The 23605-nt window shown below is 45.2% G+C and overlaps 1 protein-coding gene across 8 annotated transcripts in view; it reads left to right on the forward strand.

The window, feature by feature from the left end:
• Positions 1–23605, forward strand: part of PEX6 (peroxisomal biogenesis factor 6) — a 140233-nt gene that overhangs the window by 27509 nt on the left and 89119 nt on the right. For all 8 annotated transcript variants that reach the window (XR_015060037.1, XM_085888178.1, XM_085888177.1 and 5 more), the window contains 3 exons: positions 2427–2587; positions 2770–2881; positions 4130–4338. Coding sequence is in view for 7 of the 8 variants with exons in the window: in XM_085888178.1 (XP_085744304.1) it covers positions 2427–2587; positions 2770–2881; positions 4130–4338 (482 nt within the window). In the remaining variant the exon portion in view is untranslated. The remainder of the gene's footprint in view (positions 1–2426; positions 2588–2769; positions 2882–4129; positions 4339–23605) is intronic.

The following is a 23605-nucleotide window of genomic DNA, read 5'->3' on the forward strand; positions in this document are numbered from 1 at the left end:
AAAACCAAGCATCTTTGAATTTACCGTACTCTCTAACATCCAAATAGGCACACTTTGGATGCTCGGCACACGCGTATACCTCCTACCTCAACTATCTTGCAGTTACTGACAATTAGCATAGCCTTCAACCATTACACAACAATAAATAATTTAACCATTAAGGTTAAAGTAATATTTGTATCGCACCATTCTAAAGGAAAGTTAGGTTTGAAAATGAATTTTGCCTGAAATTGTATTTTGGAAATTTTTGTAAAAATTGTATCACAATAATTATTTTTAATTGGCATATATTTGTTCCAGGCATGATTCACAATCATCAAAAACATTTTTTGGGTGACAATCAATTGTTTAAAATGTTTCAATATTCACCTATGTGAGGTGTGCTTGATGATCTGTCACTAGAATTTACCAATTTTTACCCTATTTTCCACATTTTAATTTAATATATCTTAGCAAATATTGGTCCGATCCTGCTTAATGTATATATCAAGATGATCGTCTAAAAATTTCCTGTCCAATTATCAACTTTGTATGTCTCAAAAATATATGGTACAAAATATATAAGCCTTTTAATGCCAACGACGGTGAATTGTACACGTTCCCATGCAACAAGCCTAGGTGGGTTTGTTGAATGGTCCTTCTTGGGCGATTTATGATGAGACTGAGACTTTCCAGTTTTTAATATTCTCATTATTACGAGCAAATGGACAACCGTTTTAACTTTTTCTTCATTGAACTACAAGAGCTTATTGCATTAATGCACCTGGTATCAGGATAGTTTATCTTGTGTTTGAGCTCTGTCGTTTGGGTTCTTTGATTCAAGTGGAGCAGAATATGATCTGTTGTAGTGTTTTGTACCAGCAGGGGACGTTGTACATTGAAGCACACCCTTCTTTTATATTTACATCACATGTTCAGTTTGCTTTGTTTATATTCCTTTCATACTGAAAACCCCAATGGTGTATTTCTGTAAGCTGTTATACCTGACAGCTGACAATAAATGGAATGGAATGTTGTGTAGATTTTGAATGCAGTATATAAATTTTAAATATGGCACAATCGTTGAAGGTTGAACACATCTTTGTTGGACAAATCCATAAATCCAGTTTTTGTAATAAATCCATAAGCCTGGGGAGTTACTGCTAAAATCTATCTATTTCGGTTCTTCCTGACATCTTTGTTCTTCCTTCCTTTTAATACTATCTTCTGTTTTTTTTTTTTCATAATCCTCTTTATTCATTCTAATTCTTGCTTTTTTTTTTTCTTTCATCGCTTTTACCCTCTTTCTCTCTTTTGTTATCTATCTCGTTAAGGAGAAGTGAATTATTGCAGGATCTTTTCTGTAAGGCTCACTTGGCTGCACCTCAATGGGTTTGAGGGTAGAGGAGCAGCGGCTGAAACCTGAATCCTATCCAGGTTCCTCCTGTTGACTCCATCTTTGATCTTTACCTCTTCGGATTCAGAAACTCGTGTTGATTCCATAAATGCGACTTAAATATGTGGGATAAAATGTACGAATAAATTTAGAGATGTTTGCATGGCATGCATGTGAGGGAACAGTCACCTGTTTCAAAGTTTCATTACGGGAACCCAACAGAACCCGTTGGGTTCCCGTTGTGACAGCAGTTGATAAAAAAACATTTCAAAAAAAGAAAAAGAAAAAGATAGCTCCAACGAACTGTATCGCTGAGATTGTTTGCATTGATTAAATTCTCCCGGAGTACTTGACTGAATCGGGAATTGATTTTTTTAAATAATCTTTTCGTTGCCCGATTTTATCGAAACTTGATACTGCACATTGCTGGAGAATGGTGAGTAAGGTGGCCCTAAATTTTTGCGCTATCGTGTACTGTTTTGGCTGTATTTCGGGAACATGCATACATACATATACATACATTCATACATACATGATGAGAGTTTTAGTAATAAATAGAAGATGTACAATAAACAGATAACATGTGAGAACATCCACTCGAAACAGCGATGTAAGAACAACTGATACCGGAAGTAGTGCAACGCTAGACAGGATGAAGTAATGCGTGGAGTTAAGTAGTTCCCTCTGACCGATGGGAAAATAATCATGATATTCTTTGAAGCCTTGGTATCAAATTATTATGGACATTACAACAAAACGATGTGAACCAAAATGACATTGAGCAAGGACAACCTGTGCTTGGACATGTTAAATAGGGTGGTATATAAGACTGTTTAAATTGCGCCATACTTCTGGAATTTTTTTAAATAATGATCTTTAAAATCATTATTTTATTTAAATAGAAGTACACTGCATGGGGTAACGTGTTCTTTGAACTTTCTTGTTGTATGGTATGTTTTTATTCATGTAAAACATACTGCCCTTTTATCTTTCTTTTACTTTTGCAAAGAAACTTGGAAGTTTTCCTTTGTTTCTGTACTCTAACCTCCAGGAGGGATCTGTGAACAGCCCAATTCCCTGGCCATTGTCAAAGCCTGATGTAAGCGTCACAGAAGGAAGGTGTGTTGATCCTTGGCCCCCAGATGTACCACCGGGGTTTGAGGAAGAGGCCAAAAAGCTGAGAGAAACCTTTCTTCCCTACCTAAGCACTCGGTTTGTACCAAGCACCTCAGATGGGATGACCAAGCGATTGGACGGATTTAAATATTTTTGCACTTTTTGTTCACTCGCGTGCTACACAAAGATTTGCTTTATTAGCCATTCTGTGCTGCTTTGATGTTTGCTGTGCCGATTTTGCCACATTGCCAGAATTTTTCATTCTCCATGCCTTCCAGGAGTACCTTCTTGGAGCTACCATGCTCTTTATTGCTGTGTGGTGCACCGGGTGCAGGGAAGGCTGAGCTATGTAGGGCTCTGTGTCGAAAGTTGCACCTACACCTACTTGAGGTAGAAACTTATCCATGGCTGTACCTAGCAAGTGCAACCAGTCTGATATGTATGTTTGCTGTTGTTGGAAAGTAGTTTGAGTGGGAGGGAGCAGGTTGAGGGGATTAGTGGGCCCACCACACCCAAGCAATTACTCTTCCACACTGAAACCAAAATTTCAAAGATGACCAAACCATAACTGGTTCTCATGAGCTGACACTGAGCAGTTCTTGCTGGCTTGTGATCCAACTGGGACTTATTCCACGTTGCTTATGAAACAACATTATAATACATTAAATTCTCCAGGTATCCCAAATGAACCTGATCGTTTGTGTGACAAAATGGTGAAAGACACGTTCCGCAAGCTGTTCAAGAAATAAAGAATTTATTACACAAGGACATAATAATATGCCACAATTCCTGAAAAACAAAACCACAAGATGACAACCTATCATCATCTAAAGGTGCCACACATGCACTCACTCAACCACCCAACACTGCAGCAGGGAAGGCACGTTGCTAGATGAGCTTGCCACAGAGCAGGGATACATGCACGGTGCTGGTTATTCCCCCTCTCCCTCCCATCTCTCATGGGTTCCACCAATCCTCGGCACCAAAGGTTCCACCAACTCCGCCCTGAAGCCCATATGATGCTCTGGCTTGCGAGGCACACCAATCTCAGCCCGAGGACTTCAGGAATCCCATCCCTGAGACCTTCATGAGTCCCTGGCCCGAGGACATTCATCAAACTCTGTCTCCCACATGCTGGTGACAGCAGGAATGAATCTTTCATCTCTGGTGGCTACGGAACCATGACGTCACCCCACAATAATGTCCCGTGCTCTTCCCGAGTTTTACCGAAGGAAGAGACATGAGACCCCTTAGTTGTATCTAAAGCAGAGAGCACCCGACCCCTCGCTGACAACACTTGGACTCCTTACCTGAAACAAATATACTCAACACAAGTAAGAAGTTCTAATCATTCATGAACATGCACGGTATCCACAGCCTTAACTGAGCAATTGTGCCCCTCCCCCACAAATGCAACAATACTTTCTTGTGTAATTGATTTTGTCAAGTAATGGTTGACAAAAGTCCATTTACTGCCATGGGAAGTGGACACTAGCTTTCACAGACTTGTGATCCATTGTACTTTCTTGTGAAGTGGTATAGCTATGGGTCAGCTTTATCTGATAATTCAACTGCTGTGTTGGATATCATCCAGGAAGGAAAATGAGACCCTCTGTTTTTGTTGGTGGTGATGGACAGGTACAGTGTGTGTCGTTACGAGCGGAAACTGCTGGTGCAGCCGAAGCACGTCTACGCAACCTGCTGGATGAGGCGGAAGATATGGTTCCATGTCTGCTCCTCCTTCGTGGTGCTGAGAACCTCGCACGTGAGCGAGAGGAGTATGGAGAAGAGACGAGGGTTATTTACTGCTTGCGCAGCGCTCTGTCCCGGAGATTACAGAGACAAAGGTACTGTCTGCCTTTCTTTGGCTTTTGGACCATGAATGCAGAATAATCTGAAGATGACGTTATATATATATATATATATATATATATATATATATATATATATATATATATATATATATATATATATATATATATATATATATATATATATATATATATATATATATATATTAAAGGCTCCTTTGGCCAAACAGTTGCGGAGGCTCCGCATATTTGGAATGAGCTTGGCAGAGCTAGAGCCCCTTACATTTCCATAAGAATGTGCTGCAGCAAATACCGGGAAGATAATTTAATTCTCAATTTTATCGACCAGTCCACCTCAGAGAGGGAACATCCACAGACACGTGTTGCAGGCTTTTGTTGGCCCTCGTCCATGTGGAGCAGAAGCCCCCCCCCCCCAGATCCAGATGGAGTCCCATTGCAGCTCTTGCTGACTCGATCTGCTATCCTCAACAATCTCAATTAGGGGTGCATCCCGAACCAAGATAAAGCCATTAGGCCTCAAAGTCACAAAGTGGTTGGAACAGTGATGTATTGCCCTGACGAGCCCTAAAAATAGCAAAACTAATCGGTAGCTTTGCTTTTTCATCTGCTTACTAATGTGGTGGAAAACTCGAAACCTTACTCAAGTAAGTACAGTCACAATATAGGTTGAATCATTTCTTTAATACATGGTCATGGAGAAGGACAATCAATGCTGCAATGTGATTGCTTTCTGGCTTGATGTCCCAAACAGAGTTTTTTTTTTTTGTTTTGGGAAGAGAAATGGGAGGGTGATCCACTTACATGTAAGCAAATTGATCAATCACATTCTGATAAGACAAACAGAACATCTTCAGGGACGTGGTCATGACTCTGTGTTTCAAATGCTAATTCCTCTGGTATATTTCTCCTTGAGCACTTTCAAGCTTCATCAGATATTTGCATTGCTTTGCTGTCCTCCCCCTTCATGACAATTGTATTATGTTTACTTCATTTCAACATAATGCCCTGTGTTTATGTGATTCCAAGAGACTTACTACATAGTAAATTTGTTATTCAGCATTCATTAATTAGAATTAAGCATTCCTACGTCTCACTGGTACCTGAACAAAGGCAGCTTTATTCAATTTAACTTTCCAACCAAGTGAAATAAAGAAAGATTATACGAGGTCCGTCTTAAAAAGTAATGGGACTGACTTCACAGAAATTTTATTCAAAAAAAATATTGAAATCACAGCTTGTCTCCTTCAAAATAGTTTCGCTCCAGTCTCATACACTTGTCCATCCTCTTCTTCCACGCTTCGATGCACCCCTGGAAGGCTTCTTCTGGAATCCTTCGGAGCTCCGTCGTCACGGCCCTTTTGATGGCTTCCACATAGGAAATCAGGTCCCCTTGATCACCCCCTTGAACTTGGGGAATAGGAAAAAATCACAAGGGGCCAAGTCTGGTGAATACGGGGGTTGCTCCAGAGTTGGCACATTCCTCTCCACCAGAAACTGTTGGATGCTCAGGGCACTGTGAGCAGGGCCGTTGTCATGGTGGAGCACCCAGGCATTCTCCCACAGATCCCTCCTCTTGTCCCGGACTGATCTCATGAGGCGCCGGAGGATCTCCTTGTACACGTATTGATTCATTGTTTGACCCTGTGGTAGAAACTCGAAGTGGACGATGCTCTTGATGTCCAAAAACGCAATGAGCATCACCTTGACCTTCGATTTCGACATCCTTGCTTTCTTTGGTCTTGGTGATGCCAGATTTTTCCACTGATGACTCTGCCATTTGGTCTCGGGATCATATTGGAATATCCACGATTCATCGTCAGTAATGACTCTCCCGAGCAGGTCTGGATCGTCCTCGAGGCGCTCGATAATATCTTGACAGACAGTGAATCTTTGCTGTTTCTGGTCCTCGGGCAACAGCTTGGGGACAATCTTTGCACACACCTTGCGCATTTCGATATTTTCAATGATGATGCTTTGGACAGTGTCCTTGTTGATGGAAAGTTCCTTAGCAATCATCCGCACCGTGAGTAGACGATCTGTGCGCACCATTTGCTTCACACGCTCGATGTTGTCCGCCGTTTTGCTCGTTGAAAGTCTTCCAGACCGTGGATCATCTTCAACCTCCTCCCGTCCCTCTTTGAACCTCTTGAGCCATTCAAATGCACCATTTTCTTCCCTGTAGACTTGCTGCAGCATTGCGAAGGATTCAGAATGTGTTTTGCCAAGCTTGGCAAGAAACTTCAGATTGGCTCTCTGCTCAGGACTCGTAGCGCGACAACTCAGACGAGACAACGTGTAAAGCACGACCTGTAAAAAAAAAAATCACACAATGAGTGCATTCAACCATCACCAATCATACATATATATATATATATATATATATATATATATATATATATATATATATATATATATATATATATATATATATATATATATATATATATCTTATAATACCAAGCTTGCACACTAAAAACTCGGCTCGTCGTCACACGATCCCTATGAAATTGCTGTGGCACTTAGCGGACGTGCCGACAATGTTTGGGAAGTCTTGGCGTTCCATAGTACCATTTGCATTTTGCACAATGCGTTTTTTTGTCATTCCCCGTGTACGGTCTGTCGTCTGCTACCAGCTATGTTGTACTGCTATCCTGTGCATGTGCACGGGTATCGTTGGTATGTATATGTATATATATATATATATATATATATATATATATATATATATATATATATATATATATGTATATGTGTATATATATATATGTATATATGTATATGTGTATATATATATATATATGTGTGTGTATATATATATATATATGTATATGTGTATATATATATATATGTATATATGTATATATATATATATATGTATATATATGTATATGTGTATATATATATATATATATATATATATATATATATATATATATGTATATGTGTATATATATATATATATATATATATATATATATATATATATATATATATATATATATATGTATATGTGTATATATATATATATATATATATATATATATATATATATATATATATATATATATATATATGTATATATATATATATATGTATATGGGTATATATATATATATATATATATATATATATATATATATATATATATATATATATATATATATATATATATATTGTTGCGGATTCGCACCCGCCGGCGTGCTGACGGCCACGTAACTCGAATCGCGGCACGTCGCCCACCGGACGGACAATCCAGTCGTGACCCTCTTGGACTAACGCCGGGAACCAGTCACGGGTGGACCTTTCGGTCTCACCGCGATCGAGCCAATCAGCCCCCGCGTGGGATAGGGTTGCTCGCTAAATTCGACCTACCTAAGTACCCACGCGGAGGGTAGACCGGGCGATCGCACCTCGCCGCAGGTCGACTTCGGACACGGGCCACTTAAGCGACCCGTTCCGTACTATCGGGATAACCGAGCGGTGTTATTCGTCGACCTCGACGGTTCGATTAATTATCGGGCGTATTCAGCCCACTACCAACCCTTTACGTGAAGCAAGATGAGGATTCAAAGAAAGAAATGACGAAGCGAAGCGGGAAACAGTTCAACACAAAGCACATTTATTCGCGCTGAACGGAAAGCACACATATTCAATTCCACCAAAAGCACACAGAAAAGAAAAAAACACAATGCAATTTACACAAAAAGCAAATGCGACAATGCAGATCTAATACCGATTACACGAGCACACGGCAACACTTATACAATTTTACTTCACAGACGGCGCCGACAACACATACCCAAAACCAAGGAAAGAATACCCTCAAGGATGAGGCGGGCCTGAGGCCGAGACCGGGTCGGGCCTACCCGTCTGGTGATGAGACGCGGAGCGGCGATGGTGCCTCAACTCCGCGGGCCTCGCGGGCTGTGTCTGGTAGGGGGTGGGAAAGGGGCCCCCTTGGTCGCACTATCTCAGCGCGGGGGGAAACAGGAGGGGGTTGCTGATGCTCGGGGTATAGAGGATTTTTATTGTCCCGCGACGAGCGTCTCCACCTCGGCCAGGTCGCGCTGTCGGCCTCCCTGGGGTGCAGCTCCCTGCACGACGCGAGCACCCCCTCGTCTGCCCTCGCCGCCTCTCCACAGCTCCGTCCCCTCCGCTCCGACTCCAACGCCAACGCACACGACGATGACCAGCTCCTTCTTGCCAACTCCACCGCCCGCGAAGTCTTAACTCTCTGTTCCCTCTCGACTCTACTACTCACTGGACTGACGAACACGGTCGCTTATATCAGCCCCGTGGCTTCGCCCTCTCATCTTTGACCCCCTCCCTTCGACCTTTCACCTCGCTCCCCATTGGCCCGAGAAAAAGTGGGCGTGAATGCTTTTTGATCCATAAATTTGCATATATCGATCGCCCTCCAACGCCCTGGGGGCGGGGCCAATTCGCCCCTCGCTCACCGATTGGACGGCAAAAAGTGGGCGTGTCGTTTTTGATCCGTTTTTGAAGCACAAAATCCGTGATTTTGTACACGCTGTTCGGCGCGCGCCCTGCACGAGTCCAACACCGGTACCCACAAGCGGCGCAAGAACGGTGGCGATGCGACGGTTGCGAGGTGTGACGTGAAGGTCGTGGCGGTTGTGGTGAAGCGGCGTTGTGGTTGGTGGTTGATGTTGTGACTGGTGGTGGTAACAATGGCGGTTGGTCCAAATTAAAGATAGTAAAAGAAAAACGGCTATCCTGAAGAGTCGCAGCACGCATGAATAACATTTATTCCCACTAGACAACGGGTTTGGGCCTAACTACACATATACTTACCGAGATACCTCACCTAAGGGACCTGAATGGTGGTTTGCGAATTTGGTAACCACAACAATATATATGTTGTGAAACACTGTGACGCAACCTGTTCATTCAAGTTGTGGAAGTGGAGCACACAGCAGGCTCAGTCCCATTACTTTTGAGACGGACCTCATATTGTTCCACAGTTAACTAGCACACTATATCTATTCATTATAAAACAACCATCAATATGCAATGATCCATTATCAAGTATATTTTAAAGTATCAGAGCAGCAAACATAAGAGAGGGGGACACATTTGATTTCACTAAGCATGGACTAATCGGATCCTTCACCAGGCCCAGATGTGCTTGGACCAGCAAAGGGATTATACTGTTGCGGGCCGGGGTCTGGCGGAGAGAACAACCGCGAGGTGGGGGAAACTACGTTGATTCTCACCAGACTCCTCAAATTGTAGGCTGTCGCTCACGGATAATTCCCTGACACGGCGGGTCGCTTCAGGGACCGTGGACGCCAATACCTCAACCACGTGACATAGGGTCCTCTTGTCTAGAACCAAGTTACCTAATTAACCACGCTGTTTCAACTCCCGGGGAACCACGCCCTCGGTACGCCTTGCCCGAACCCGATCACTCTATTGACTACGGTAGAGTACCAACTACCTTTCAGGATCGGATGCAGCCGAGCGGAACTGCCAGAGGACGTCCCGGCTAGAAGAAACGGATTATCGGGAATAAAGACCCGGCTAAACTCAGGTCCGAACCATGCTGGACCAATGGAGCAAAAGACAAAAACGAGCTGGGAACATTTCTACAATGATTTATTTACACTAAGGCGAGGAAAAGCATGTGGCACAGGAACAAGGTTTATTGGTTGTTATGCAGGGGGAAGATGAGAGAGATGTAGTGTGACAATTATACAGCAACTTACCAAAGCGGACACAGAACAGACTTGCGTGAGAATAATAAAAGCAAGAATTACAATATAATCAAAGATCTTATACAATTTTGCTTAAAAGACAGGCGCCACACTCTCAGACACACACTCAGACAAAACAAACCCAACAAAAAGAAAAGGGGACCCTTTTGCAGCCAGTCAGGGAGGGAGTTGAGGTCGCAGTTCTCTGTACCTGAGAGTTTCGGGGGAAGGTGTGCTCCATGGTGCAGCACCTGACAACAGTCGTACAGTTCGGACCACAGCCTCCCGTGTGGAGTTCGGGTCCGTGGAGGAGCTTGAGTGGAGAGCATGGAGTCCAAGGTGGGAACGGGGCAGCAGATGGGACCCGACGAGAGATCTGATCGAGGTCGGGTGTGCGCGGACCAGCACAACAGGCGGGCCGCCGAGGTGAGACGTGGGCAGACACTCCGTAACAACTGCACACTTCCAATCCTTCTACCGCAACCTCCTTCGACCTTCCCAACCAACCAACGAACCCACCGAACACGAACCAACCAAGCACTCGGCACTTCCAAATCCAACTCCTTCCTTTCTTTCTCTCAAATCCAACCACGATCTCCTTTTCATCCCATCCCACTCTACTCTGAGCATTGCTTTGTATTTTATAGATTACGGAGTTAGGGGGTGGAGCCATGGCGAAGCAGACATCATCGTTCATCCCAATTGGACGGGGCCTTCATGCGGTCCACATTCCTGGGCGGGGTCTCGCCAGACGCCGGCAAGGCCTGCCCACACCGTGTCTGGGTTTGGGAAGGTAGAAGCCGAGATAGAACTGCCACAGCGAACGTCAGGATTCAGACTCAGAAAAAGTCTCTGGGTAGGCGCTCGTCACGCTGTGGTAAGCAAGGCGAGGGTGCGAGGCAAGCGAGATGAAGGTACCGTGGTTCAAATAAAAGGGGAAATAATATAAATGGGAAGAAAATGATTTATTAACCTAACAAAAACCCCATCGCAACGCACCCCTGTATTTTCTCCCACGACACACAAGGAAGGGATCTATCTGCACATATACTAATCGAATAACTGACTTGGGACACCTGTATGTTGTTTGCATACGGTTGCGAGAACCGTAACAATACATTCGTTATTATAATTGTCATCTGGTTTGAAATGTATGTTCGCTTTGAGTGGTACAGTGGTGGTGTTGAGCATTTACTAGTGGATTCAGGAGAGCACTTTCTCAACATTTGAGAAAGGCAAACAATAGGTTTGTTTTTCTCCCAGAGATTACATGGCATTTATCCAGGTTGGAGAATATCCATATATATATATATATATATAATATATATATATATATATATAATATATATATATAATATATATATTATATATATATATATATATATATGTATATATATGTATATATATATATATGTATATATATGTATATATATATATATATATATATATAATATATATATATATATATATAATATATATATATAATATATATATTATATATATATATATATATAATTAGCATATACCCGTGCTCCGCACGGAGTTGAATGGGTGGAAAAAGGTGGATGAGACATAATAGTTGATGTTATGGGAAGCTGGGGAGGGTGTCATTTGAAATGTGATGCACTATGGTTACCTGTCCTTAGTTTTCTAAAGGACCTCCCTGAAGATGACATTTTGGGTGAGTGTCTTGTTGCTGAATAGTCCTTGTGAGGAATTATTGTCCACTTTGATAGATATATCGGAGTTTTTATGTGAAAATGCACGTGAAAATGCATGATATAGTTGGCCATGGGAGAACACGGGCTGGGAGGTATATTCCGAGTTTGTCAAATGTTTGGCCCTGGGATTTGTTTATGGTCATCGAGTATGCGAGTCTGACTGGAAATTGCATCCTCTGCAGTGTGACTGGAAGGTTGGCATCTGATGGGGCAAGTTTAACATGATATAGGCCTAGCCCAAGACTGAACAGGAACAGTGGAGGGTGAGCGAGAATCAGAATGCAAATTTCAATGAATGGCACTTTTTGGTGCACATCCGACGATCGAACACCGCTTGGACGCTTTAATTTGAACAGTTAACATGCACATATTCAAGGTACAGAATCTATTGTCAGACACCGCTTGGACGCTTTAATTTGAAGACCACACATGCAAGACACAACACAGGTAACGATGGCGGTTGATATTGACAATTCATGTAATGAATGGTAGTTGTTTGGGTGCATCCGACAATCGAACACCTCTTTAATTTGAACAGTTAACACGCACACATTCATGGTACAGAATCTATTGTTGGACACCGTGCTTTCGAAGAACAAAGAAAAGAAGAGAATCCGGGCAATGAAGGGATGACCTCATACCCGTTCCCTGGTTCCCCCTACCTTCAGATTATAGCCTTTGATGTTATCTGGACGTAGGCCTATTGCAACTTATTTTCGGGTGTTTTTAATATGCACGTTGGATTTCAGACACAAATTGACAGTCTAAGAGGGCGTGTTCATTCCGGGAAAGAGCCAATCGGGGTACGTCATGTTGGCCGAGCTCTGGCGCTCATCGTTCCCCTCCTTCCACACTGATTTTTAAAACATGACAACCATTGCTGATGTTCTGAGCTATACTATTTATTATCAGTTGTGTTTATATTCAGTGTTTGATGCAATAAGTACTCCCTTACTCGAGTTAATGTTTTTTGGATAGATGGCAGCATTTACCGGACAGCAGTTCAGCGATGGCGACCGAATGGGAATAAATGCGGCCGTCGTGGGTTGAAAATCTTGTTGAAGCCTCGTTGTCATCCAATTCCAGCTTATAAATTTACACATTAAGAAATAGTCTTCGTTACATTAAGAAACCCTAGTACATGGGAAATGAGCACATTCCTGCCAGCGGTTTTGGTGGAGAAACGTCAAATTACGTGCAGACGTTAACAGAAATAATATATATTTTTAAAATAAATCTTTACTTTAAATACAATGTTTCTTGTTACATTTTTTGTGTCAAATTCACCTTCTGAGGTAGTCAGCATGAGCAGAAGAGGGTTTTACATTGTAGACGCTGTTTTTGAGGAGTGGCATTACGTCTCTCAGCGGTGACGGTCTGTCGACGACAGACGTGATGACGTCAACGAATGACCGATGATGTCATGACGGAATTACGCCTCTCAACGGTGACGTCACACGTCGCCATGCAAACAAATGTAAAAATTAGAAAATCGCCCAAAATTCCCAAACCTGTCCATCTGGCATGATCTCACATAGCCCATGCTGTTCATTCGACCACAGAGCACCCGCATGCCGAAGATGGCGACAATCCGTCGGGCAGTTTTGGAGGAGAAACGTCAAATTACGTGCAGACATTAACAGAAATAATATATAGATATATGTTCATCGACTGTGCTTGTGTGCCATTCAGAGGGTGATTGGGAAAGACAAAATATTAAAGTACCTTTGAACAGGGTATGGTAAGTGCAAGGTGCACCCGTTTCGGTGTGTCAAGAGCCGCAACGATGCTGGGTTTTTCACGCTCAACATTTTCCCGTGTGTATCAAGAATGGTCTGCCACCCAAAGGATATCCAACCAATGGCAGGCCAGTGGTTGAAAACGGCTCATTGATGAAAGAGGCCAAAATATGCTGACAAATTGTGCAGAGAAACAAATGGGTTCCAATTAGTCAACTGACAGTCCAGTACAACATTGGTACTGAAAGAACCATAAAATATTGCTCAATTCATCATACCTTGACACGAATGGGGGTATGGCAGCTGATGACCATACAGAGTTCCACTTCCTTTCGCAAAAAACAAGAACCTGCGGTTACAGTTGGCGAAGGAACAAAAACATTGACACTGGAAGATTTGAAAAACATTGCCTGGTCTGATAAATCCTGGTTCCTGCTGTTTCATGCTGATGGGGAGGACTAGGGTGTGGAGAAAACCACATGAGTACATGTATTCATCATGCTGTGTGTCAACATTGCAAGCTGGTGGTGGTGGTGTGATGGTGTGGGGTGTGTTTTCATGGCGCACATTGGACCCTTGGTAAAAATGGAGCAACGTTTGAATGCCACAAGATATCTGACGTCATTGCCAATGAGGTGCGTTACTTCATGGCAGCAATGTATCCATCTGCGAATGGATTTCTTCAGCAGGATAATGGCCCCATGCCACGTGTCCAGGAATGATTCCATGAACATGACAGTGAATGCAGCTTACTGGAGTGGCTTGCCCAGTCACCAGATCTCAGTGCAATTGAGCATCTGTGAGATGAGATGGAATGAGCAAGTCAGAGTAGAGATCCATTTTGACAGAGCTACATGCTATTGAAAGTCGACACCACCTTTCAAAAGTTCCACCTTTTGTTGCCTTGTAGCCTGAAATTAAATTGCATTAAATCAGACTTTCCCCACCTTTATTTACACATCGTAACCAACAACGTCCAAGTGAAAAACGAATTCGACAAATTTCAGAAAATCAATTAAAAATGCAAAACTGGAATATCTTGGTTGGAAAAGTGTCCACTCCCCTTGCAACAGCAATTTTAAAATGACTCAGATGGAACCACTCAACTTCAAAATCACACACCAAGTGAATTGGCCTCCACCTGTGTTAAATTGTAGTGATTATGATAATTACCTCCGTCACTGAAGGTATATTGAAATGTTTTCACTCCTTTCTGTCTGTTTGTGACTTGCAAAATCGAAGATTTTTCAAGTATATTGGTTCGTCGATTTTGTTGTTCTGTCTGTCTGTTGGTCACTCACAAGTCATTTTAAACTGATCTTCACAAAATTTCACCACTTGTTGGAGTTGATCATAAGAAAGAAGCCTATTGTTTTTGATTTCAAAAGACCGACATAGTCACAAGGTAAATATATATATATATATATATATATATATATATATATATATATATACATATATACATATATACATATATACATATATACATATATACATATATACATATATACATATATATACATATATACATATATACATATATATATATATATATATATATATATATATATATATATATATATATATATATATATATATATATACATACATATATGCATATATATATATTGTTACGAATTTGGAATTCAATCGCACACAACATACAGGTTCCCTTAGTCAGCTTTGTCGATAAGAGCATGTTCCCCAGATAGCTCACCTTCCATTGCTAAAATGTTTTGAAATCGATTAGATGCGCTGCGGATCGATTTAATAGTTGGGGAGCGAACAATGGAGACGTCCCTCCCCCTCTTCTGCGAAGAGGAAGAAGAACGCTGCGGTGACGTCAACAACTCCCTCCCACACGTGGTTGAGCGGGGGGTGGATCATGAGGGCATGAGTCACGCCGGGTGCGGGGGAGGGGGTGCAAAGGATAAAGAGGACATATTTTCTTTGTTCAAAAAAAAGAGTCCTGTGGTAGGGCTGAGTTCCTGGGAGGAGTATGCTTTTTTGCTTCGGAGAGAGCAGTCGTTCAGCCATCGGGTCCTGCTTGGCTTGCTTGGCTTGAGGCCTTCGGAAGCTTTTTGCTTCGGCTGGCTCAGTGAGCTTCGGCTGCTGCTTTGTTTTGTAAGGAACTTGAGCCGGTTGTTCGGCTCGAGCTGCGAGTGGAGGCTTCTTTCTCTTCTTCCTCTTCCTCTTGGTTCGTGGAGCTTCTCGTTCTCCATTTTGTTTCCCGGCTTGGTGCGACGCATCGGCCTCTTCTTGGAGTTGGTTCCTCGGGGAAGCGACACATCGACAGGAAGGATCGGCGCCTCGTCTCACCGGCACGTGTTGAGAAGCGCGGGAGGATTCGCAGGAGCTCGGGAAGGAACGCAGCTCACGGCGATTTGGATCCAGCTCGCTCTCGCTGGAGCCCGGGACCGGACAAGTTGAAGACCACACATGGTGGAAAGGTTCGAGTCAAGCTCTGAGTTTCAGCTCACCTGTCCTCCGAGCTGGAGCTCGTGATTAAAGGCCTCAGCCACCGTTTCTTGCGTGCGTGCGTGGGCCCGTCTATAAGTAGGAACTGCTGTTACGTGTAAATGACTGTACATAATAAGTAGACAGTTGTAGTTCTTTTGTCGTGCTTTTGTAGCTTGTATAATTGCATACGTATTTCATTATAATAAATGTCCTTGTGTGAATGTAAACCTGCTCGTGGCGTCCATTCCCTCATTGACTGAACATTTAGTGTGTTGGGAGTTTGGAAGCCGTTGGTTTGCCGTAATAGGGGGACATTTTGACCGACGGTTCTCGGCGATTACGCCGCTCGGAATCGCGCACGGACAAGCTCGCCTCGGCGGTTTGTTCCGTACGAGATCCGCCGAGGGTGGAATATCCCGGTAGTTGGATCACATGGGTATTCAGGTACATTGAAGATTGGCAATCGAGCCTACCCCACGTGATCTGCCGATTGGCGTATTTCGGTTCTTGTACAAGGACCCGTCTCTCGGAGTTATCCGGGCGGCGATCTATATTCCGGGTGATCGGTCGGGCCGACTCGACTTGCGGCTCCGTTCAGAGCGGTCGGTTGGCAGCTGACCCCCCGGCCAGTAACAACTGCTTGTCAGGAGTGCGATTCGGCCCCCTCCGCCTCCGTTGCAAAATTCACGGAGTCGGATCAGGGGTATACGGAGCAAACCCCCCCCCCCCCCATGTCCCCAAATTACGAGCGTTATAAATTTTATTCCCATCACGTAAAATGTTCAGCCAATGCGAGCTGAGCCAGGTGGGTAGTGAAGTGGATGTGGAGTTAATAGCCTCCAAGGCCCGGGGCGGTTCGTTTTATTATAATCGCACCACGGATTGTCGTCAGTGGAACCGGCCTGTGCAGGAACGTTACCGGCAACCAAAAACAGAGTCGCAAGATTGCGGCGCGGCACGAGGCATGAGCGGGCCGCTATTAAGAGCCCTATGAACCGCGCGGCACGGCGAAAGCGCTTCCGTCCACCGGTTCAAACCACGGGGGCATGGCAGGTGAGGCAGGGCGACGACGCTTACATGGCCGAACTTCATGAAAGAGTCTTATGCCTTGGGGCAGCGGAAGTGTGGTGATAACTATGTCGAGGAATTGCATTCGTTTTCCATTAAATTGGATGAGATACGGCGTCGCGCAGACGAGGTTCAGGACGATTGTGTTCATGGGGAGTCACAACAATTGGACGAGGCACAGGAGCGAGTTCGGGGGCTGGATGAGGAATTAGCCAGCACAGTCGAGGACCTACATAGGGAAACGACGGAAGTAGATCGGTTGCGTGGGTTTTTGTTACAAAAGGCGAGCGAACTGATTAAAAGAAAGGAGGAGGAGCGAATTGTTAACTCCCGGGATAGAAAGCACATAGAAGAAGAATGTGAAAGAGGTGTGGAGATGAGAAAGGAATTAGAAAAGAAAGCTTCTGAGTTATAGAAACACCAAAACAAAGAGACGGAATTACAAAACGAGTTGAGGATGGTGAGAGAAGAAAGAACGACAGCAGAGAATTGAAACGTCAAGGAAGCACACTGTACAGATCGAACAGCTGGAAGCGAAGGCCAGATTGCAGAATGAGATGCAGGAAAGAGTAATGGAAGAAGAATGAAGGGGAACAGGAGAAAGAAATCAGTCATTTGAACGAAATAACGAGATTGCAGAATGAGGAACAAGAGAGACAATGGGATAGAAAACAAAAAGAGTATGAGTTTGAAACTGAATGACAGAAGGAAAAAAATAGGTTGTAGTACGAGGAGAAAGTGAAGGAGCAAGGAATGAAGCAGGAAGGAGAAATCAGTCGATTGAAGGAAATAACGAGATTGGAGAAGGAAGAATGAGAGGAACAGTGGAATATAAAACAAAAAGAACATGAATTTGAGGTGGACCAATTGAAAGAAAAGGTGAGGCTGGAGTGCGAGGAGATAGAGAACGAACAACGAACGAAACGGGAAAAAGAACTAAGCCAATTGAAAGAAACGATGATATTGGAGAAGGAAGAACGAGAGGAACAGTGGAATAGAAAACAAAAAGAACATGAATTTGAGGTGGACCAATTGAAAGAAAAGGCGAGGCTGGAGTGCGAGCTGTTAGAGAATGAACAACGAATGAAACGGGAAAGAACTAAGCCAATTGAAAGAAACGATGAGATTGGAGAAGGAAGAACGAGAGGAACAGTGGGAAAGGAAACAAAAACAATACGAGTTTGAAATTAATCAACTCGAGGAAAGAGCAAAATTGGAGTCCACAGAGATGGAAAAAGTCCGGAAAGATAACGAACAGTTAATGGGGCTCAGAGAGGAAGAACGACTCAGATGGGAAGGAAAATGGAGCCAGAAAGAAAGAGAAACTAATAGACACGCAGACAACAGAAATAAAATGTACAGAGACACGAGAGATAGAGGGTGAATTGGACGGGGTTAAAGACTGACACACACACACACACACACACACACACACACACACACACACACACACACACACACACACACACACACACACACACACACACACACACACACACACACACACACACGTAGCGAGGCTTAATGGGGGCGAGCTGGCGGACTGTCTTGTGACCCGGTGCGAGCAGCTGGATAGCCTCCTTCGGGAACGGAGGGAGACGCTATTCTCCCTTGAAGCGAATCACGACCAGGTGAGTTCGGTCGTGCTGTGCGAGGTTGAGGGGGTGAGTGCTGTGGATGAGTGCACAGAGAGCTTGGGGGGTATGGAGGCCCCGGGAGCCCAAGAGGTGACCCGATTCCCCAGGGTGATTGTCCCGGTGTGTGTGGTGAAAGGTGTGAGTGCGCCCCCGTGTATGGATGAGACCCCGGGTATGAGTGACACCCCGTGTGTGGAAGAAACCCCGCGTGTGAGTGGTGTGGTGGCAAGTGTGCCAGAGTGCGTGCTTCCCAGCACGCCGTGCGTGAGTGAAGGGGTGGGTGTGACAGAGGCCCCGTGTCTGAGTGAAACCCCCTGTGCGAGTGAAGTACCGTGTGTGAGTGGAACCACGTGTGCGAGGGAAACGGCACGAGTGAGTGAAGCACGGTATGTGAGAGAGACAGCGTGTGTGAGGTCGCTGTGTGTAAGGGAGATGACAGTCTGTATGCAGGAGAACGCAACCGCATCCCCGTGTCCGAGTGCCAAGGTGGAGTGTGTGAGCTTCGTGGCACGCAGGAGTGTGTGCGTTGAACGACGACGGGACCAGATGAAGGACAAGGGCCGAGTAGCGGCCGCAACTATTTTGATCACCGTGCCGGGTTTGCACAGCAGCGAGCGCGGGGTCCATGCTGTGCTACGCACAAGGCCGCCACATGCGCGGCTGCGCAGGTGAAACCCGGTCCGGAAACGCCAGCGGTGGATGTGAGCCGATCCCGCAGACGGACAGAAGCTCGGCTGGATTCGGAATTTGGACCGGATGGGTTCTCCACGCGAGCGTGTTTGTAAAGCTCCGACGAGCAGAGCACAGGTGTTCACGTGGGGAACCCCTCGAAATGCGGGGCTTGCTTTGAGATGCGCAGAGTGACGTCATGGCTGCACGTGTGTTTGGAATCCGGCAGAAGGAAATTCCTGCCGGATGTGACCGTCCAAGAAGGGACGGGGTGCGCGAAGCACGAGCAGCTGCCACGACGTCACGGAAAAGAGCGCAGGCTGTGAGTTGCCGCGCTGGTGTGCGCAAGAAGAAGAAAAAAAAAGAAGTAAAGCGAGCCTCGCCACTTCGAGTGAACATGAGCTCCAGGCAGGGGGTGGAAGAGCCCCTTGTTTGGGGGCACAGGAAGTACTAGTTAGGGGGATGGGATAGCGATAGTTAGACCGGCTTCATGGGGACATGGGTTGTACCTCATGGAGCCCGTGGAATGGATGAGTTAGAGGGATTTCAGTTTCGATTTAGGAAATGGGAATTGTTGGATTTTTGGAGACATGGACAGACCTGGAAATGTGTAGTGGAGACGTAGCTTAGCTACGTAGAGTAAATGGAACGTGCATGACTTTTGTCAGGGGATTGAGTTAGAAGGATGGCAGTGTGGAGTGTTGGTGTGAGTTGCGAAATGGAAAGTGTGTGAGGAATGAGTGTAGGACAGTGGGCCCAATGTGCGAGTGGCGCGAATGCGGTATGCATGGTGAGAATGACTGGTTGGGGGGAGGAGTGATTCCCACCCAAGCGACCCCGGGGTCAGTTTAATGTTAGCTAGTGGGTTATTCAAATTTCCTAACAGAAAGTCGTTTTGTTGTTGGTGTCGAGAGAAGGCACGAAACCCTTTTGGAGGGGTGCAAGAGTTCATGGACCTGCTGGGAGCGTGGCTGTGGAAAGTGGGCACCCCGGGCACGGACTCGTCGGCCAGAGTAGGCCAAGGGCCAAAGAGCGGTCGGGATAGAGTCGTGGGCATGGGCGACCCATCGGAAACGGGACCCGTAGCGCCAGAATGCCACAGGGGCAGTGTAGTGGGCACGGGCGGCCCTCGGAAAGGGACCCGGGGCATCAACACGCCACGTGGGCATCGGATTGGGGCAATGCCAGAGAGGGCAACCCCCCGCATTTATAGGGAGCAGCTTGGCTCGGAGGCAGTCTGCGGGCCTGGGGGTGCCATGGTTAGAGTTCGGCAGAGGGGGAGTTCCTGCCAGTTGAGCCACGCTGCAGAGCCAGGAAATTGTGTGAGGGCACGTATGAAAATTTGAGGGCAAGGTCCAAATTTATAATGGACACCAACACAGGCGATGGGAATCATGGTTTTTGGAACCGATAGTTTTAAAGTGTGAGGCGTTTTTGGAAAGCCCCGGGGTAGTTTCAGGTTAATGAATGTTAGGGTAGATCGGAGATGTACCCCTTCGCACCATCCACCCCTTCGCTCGTTGTAGGCCGCTGGACTCACCTTGTTAGATCGCTGAACTCTGAGGAGGCCATTCTGAGGCTTAATTGGGCCTCGAGATAGGATGCTAGTCTCTCTCTATTCCCCTCCAGAGAGGGAATGTAGGGGTTGGGAGTAGGCAAGGTGGACATGATGGGCGAGCCGGACAAAGACAAGAAAGGGGGTTAGGGAGACAATTATAAAAATAAAGAGGGGCTAAATTTTGTTGTTTTTGTGACAAATTAAGGGAGTGGGTATGGACAGAGACAGGCAAAGGCGATAGAGTGGGGGGAGACAGGCTAGGTCCGAGCCCGCCTTCAGAGCGGCCGGCACCACCGCACTTCCTCCAGACCTGATGGAACCACACCAGAGGCTGGCCAGCTTCACCTGCTGGCCTGTTGTGCTGCAGCTGCCTGTTCTGCATGGGCTTACCTTGCCAGGCCAAGTTGCCTGCCTCTGCCATGACCCCATGCCTCCGAGCCCTTGTTTGCGTTTGCCCCTGTGTCCATCCATCACCATGCGTGCCAGGACCATCCAGTTTTGTGAGGACTGCCCTGCAGGCAGCCTGTGCATCCAGTCCATTTTTTGTGTTTTGTGACCATCTCCATCTATTCCCCTGGACCAAAGACTTTGCTATGACTTTTGCCTTTCCCCTTTCACAGATCACAAGTCCTGGGCCATGGTTAGTGTAATGTAATAGATAAGTTAAGATTGTAAATACGTGGAACCCTACCTGCATGTTTGTTTTAGCGCCGGCAATTTTAGTTTAGTTGTCCGAATGAGTCTGTGAGAGTTTGTTTAGTTAGTTACGCAGCACATTAGGTTATTTATTTTTGGGACACGTATAAAGAAATGTCGCACTCAGGGATCCGAAGGTAGAACGTACTTGGGGAAAACTTACACATGCTGGTCACACGAAAATTTGACGACTCAGGATGAGTCTGTAAAAAGGGGAGGGGGAGGGTAGTGTTACGAATTTGGAATTCAATTGCACACAACATACAGGTTCCCTTAGTCAGCTCTGTCGATAAGTGCATGTTCCCGAGATAGCTCACCTTCCATTGCTTAAATGTTTTGAAATCGATTGGATGCGCTGCGGATCGATTTAATAGTTAGGGAGGAACACTTCTTCCTCTTCTGCGAAGAGGAAGAAGAACCCTGCGGTGAGGTCAACAACTCCCTCCCTCCCGTGGTTGAGCGGGGGGTGGATCACGAGGGCATGAGTCACGCCGGGTGCGGGGGAGCGGGTGCAAAGGATAAAGAGGACATCTTTTCTTTGTTCAAAAAAGAGTCCCGTGGTAGGGCTGAGTTTGTGGGAGTCCCATTCTGAGTCCCGTGGGCAGAGTTCGTGTGCTGAGTCCCGTGGGAGGAGTATGCTTTTTTGCTTCGGAGAGAACAGTCGTTCAGCCATCGGGTCCTGCTTGGCTTGCTTGGCTTGAGGCCTTCGGAAGCTTTTTGCTTCGGCTGGCTCAGTGAGCTTCGGCTGCTGCTTTGTTTTGGAAGGAACTTGAGACGGTTGTTCACCTCGAGCTGCGAGTGGAGGCTTGTTCCTCTTCTTCCTCTTCCTCTTGGTTCGTGGAGCTTGTCGTTCTCCATTTTGTTCGAGGTTCGAGTCAAGCTCTGAGTTTCAGCTCACCTGTCCTCCGAGCTGGAGCTCGTGATTAAAGGCCTCAGCCACCGTTTCGTGTGTGTGTGTGTGTGTGCGTGCGTGCGTGCGTGCGTGCGTGCGTGCGTGCGCGCGCGTCTGTGAGCCCGTCTAATAAGTTGGAACTGCTGTTACGTGTAAATGACTGTACATAATAAGTAGACAGTTGTAGTTCTTTTGTCATGCTTTTGTTGCTTGTATAATTGCATACGTGTTTCATTATGATAAATGTCCTTGTGTGAATCTAAATCTGCTCGTTGCATCCATTCCCTCATTGACTGAACATTTTGTGTGTTGGGAGTTATAAAGCCGTCGGTTTGGCGTAATAGGGGGACATTTGGACCGACGGTTCTCGGCGATTACGCCCCTCAGAATCGCGCACGGGCAAGCTCGCCTCTGCGGTTTGTTCCGTACGAGATCCGTCGAGGGTGGAATACCCCGGTAGTTGGATCACGTGGGTATTCAGGTACATTGAAGATTGGCAATCGACCCTACCCCACGTGATCTGCCGGTTGGCATATTTCAGTTCTTGTACAAGGACCCGCCACTCGGAGTTATCCGGTGGCGATCTATATTCCGGGTGATCGGTCGGGCCGACTCGACTTGCGGCTCCGTTCAGAGCAGTCGGTTGGCGGCGAACCCCCTGGCCAGTAACTATATATGTATATATGTATATATGTATATATGTATATATATATATATATATATATATATATATATATATATATATATATATATATATATATATATATACAGCTCTGGAAAAAAATAAGAGACCATTTCACAATATTTTTTTTAATCAGCATCTCTACATGTATGGCAGCCATTCCATTCCAGTGTCTGTTGAATTCCAACACAGGAACACCTCATTCTACTTCGCGAGGTACTGATTCGGTGATCACCTGAACCAAATCTTATTTAACAAGGAAAAGTATAAAAACCACTGCTGTGGTCATCACAATCCTCTTGCAATAACACCAGCTGGATGGCAAAAACAGTGCTCGTAGTACCTCAAAAGTAATTGGAATAAAAAAAAAAACAACTATTGACCATGCCAAAAGAGTTGAAAAGAAATGTTTTGAGTTAGGAAAAGAAGGGTTCAGTACTGGC

This window comes from Eptatretus burgeri, chromosome 7 (genome assembly GCF_056783735.1).
Source record: "Eptatretus burgeri isolate ZD-2024b chromosome 7, Ebu_testis_v1, whole genome shotgun sequence".
Lineage (NCBI taxonomy): Eukaryota > Metazoa > Chordata > Myxini > Myxiniformes > Myxinidae > Eptatretus > Eptatretus burgeri.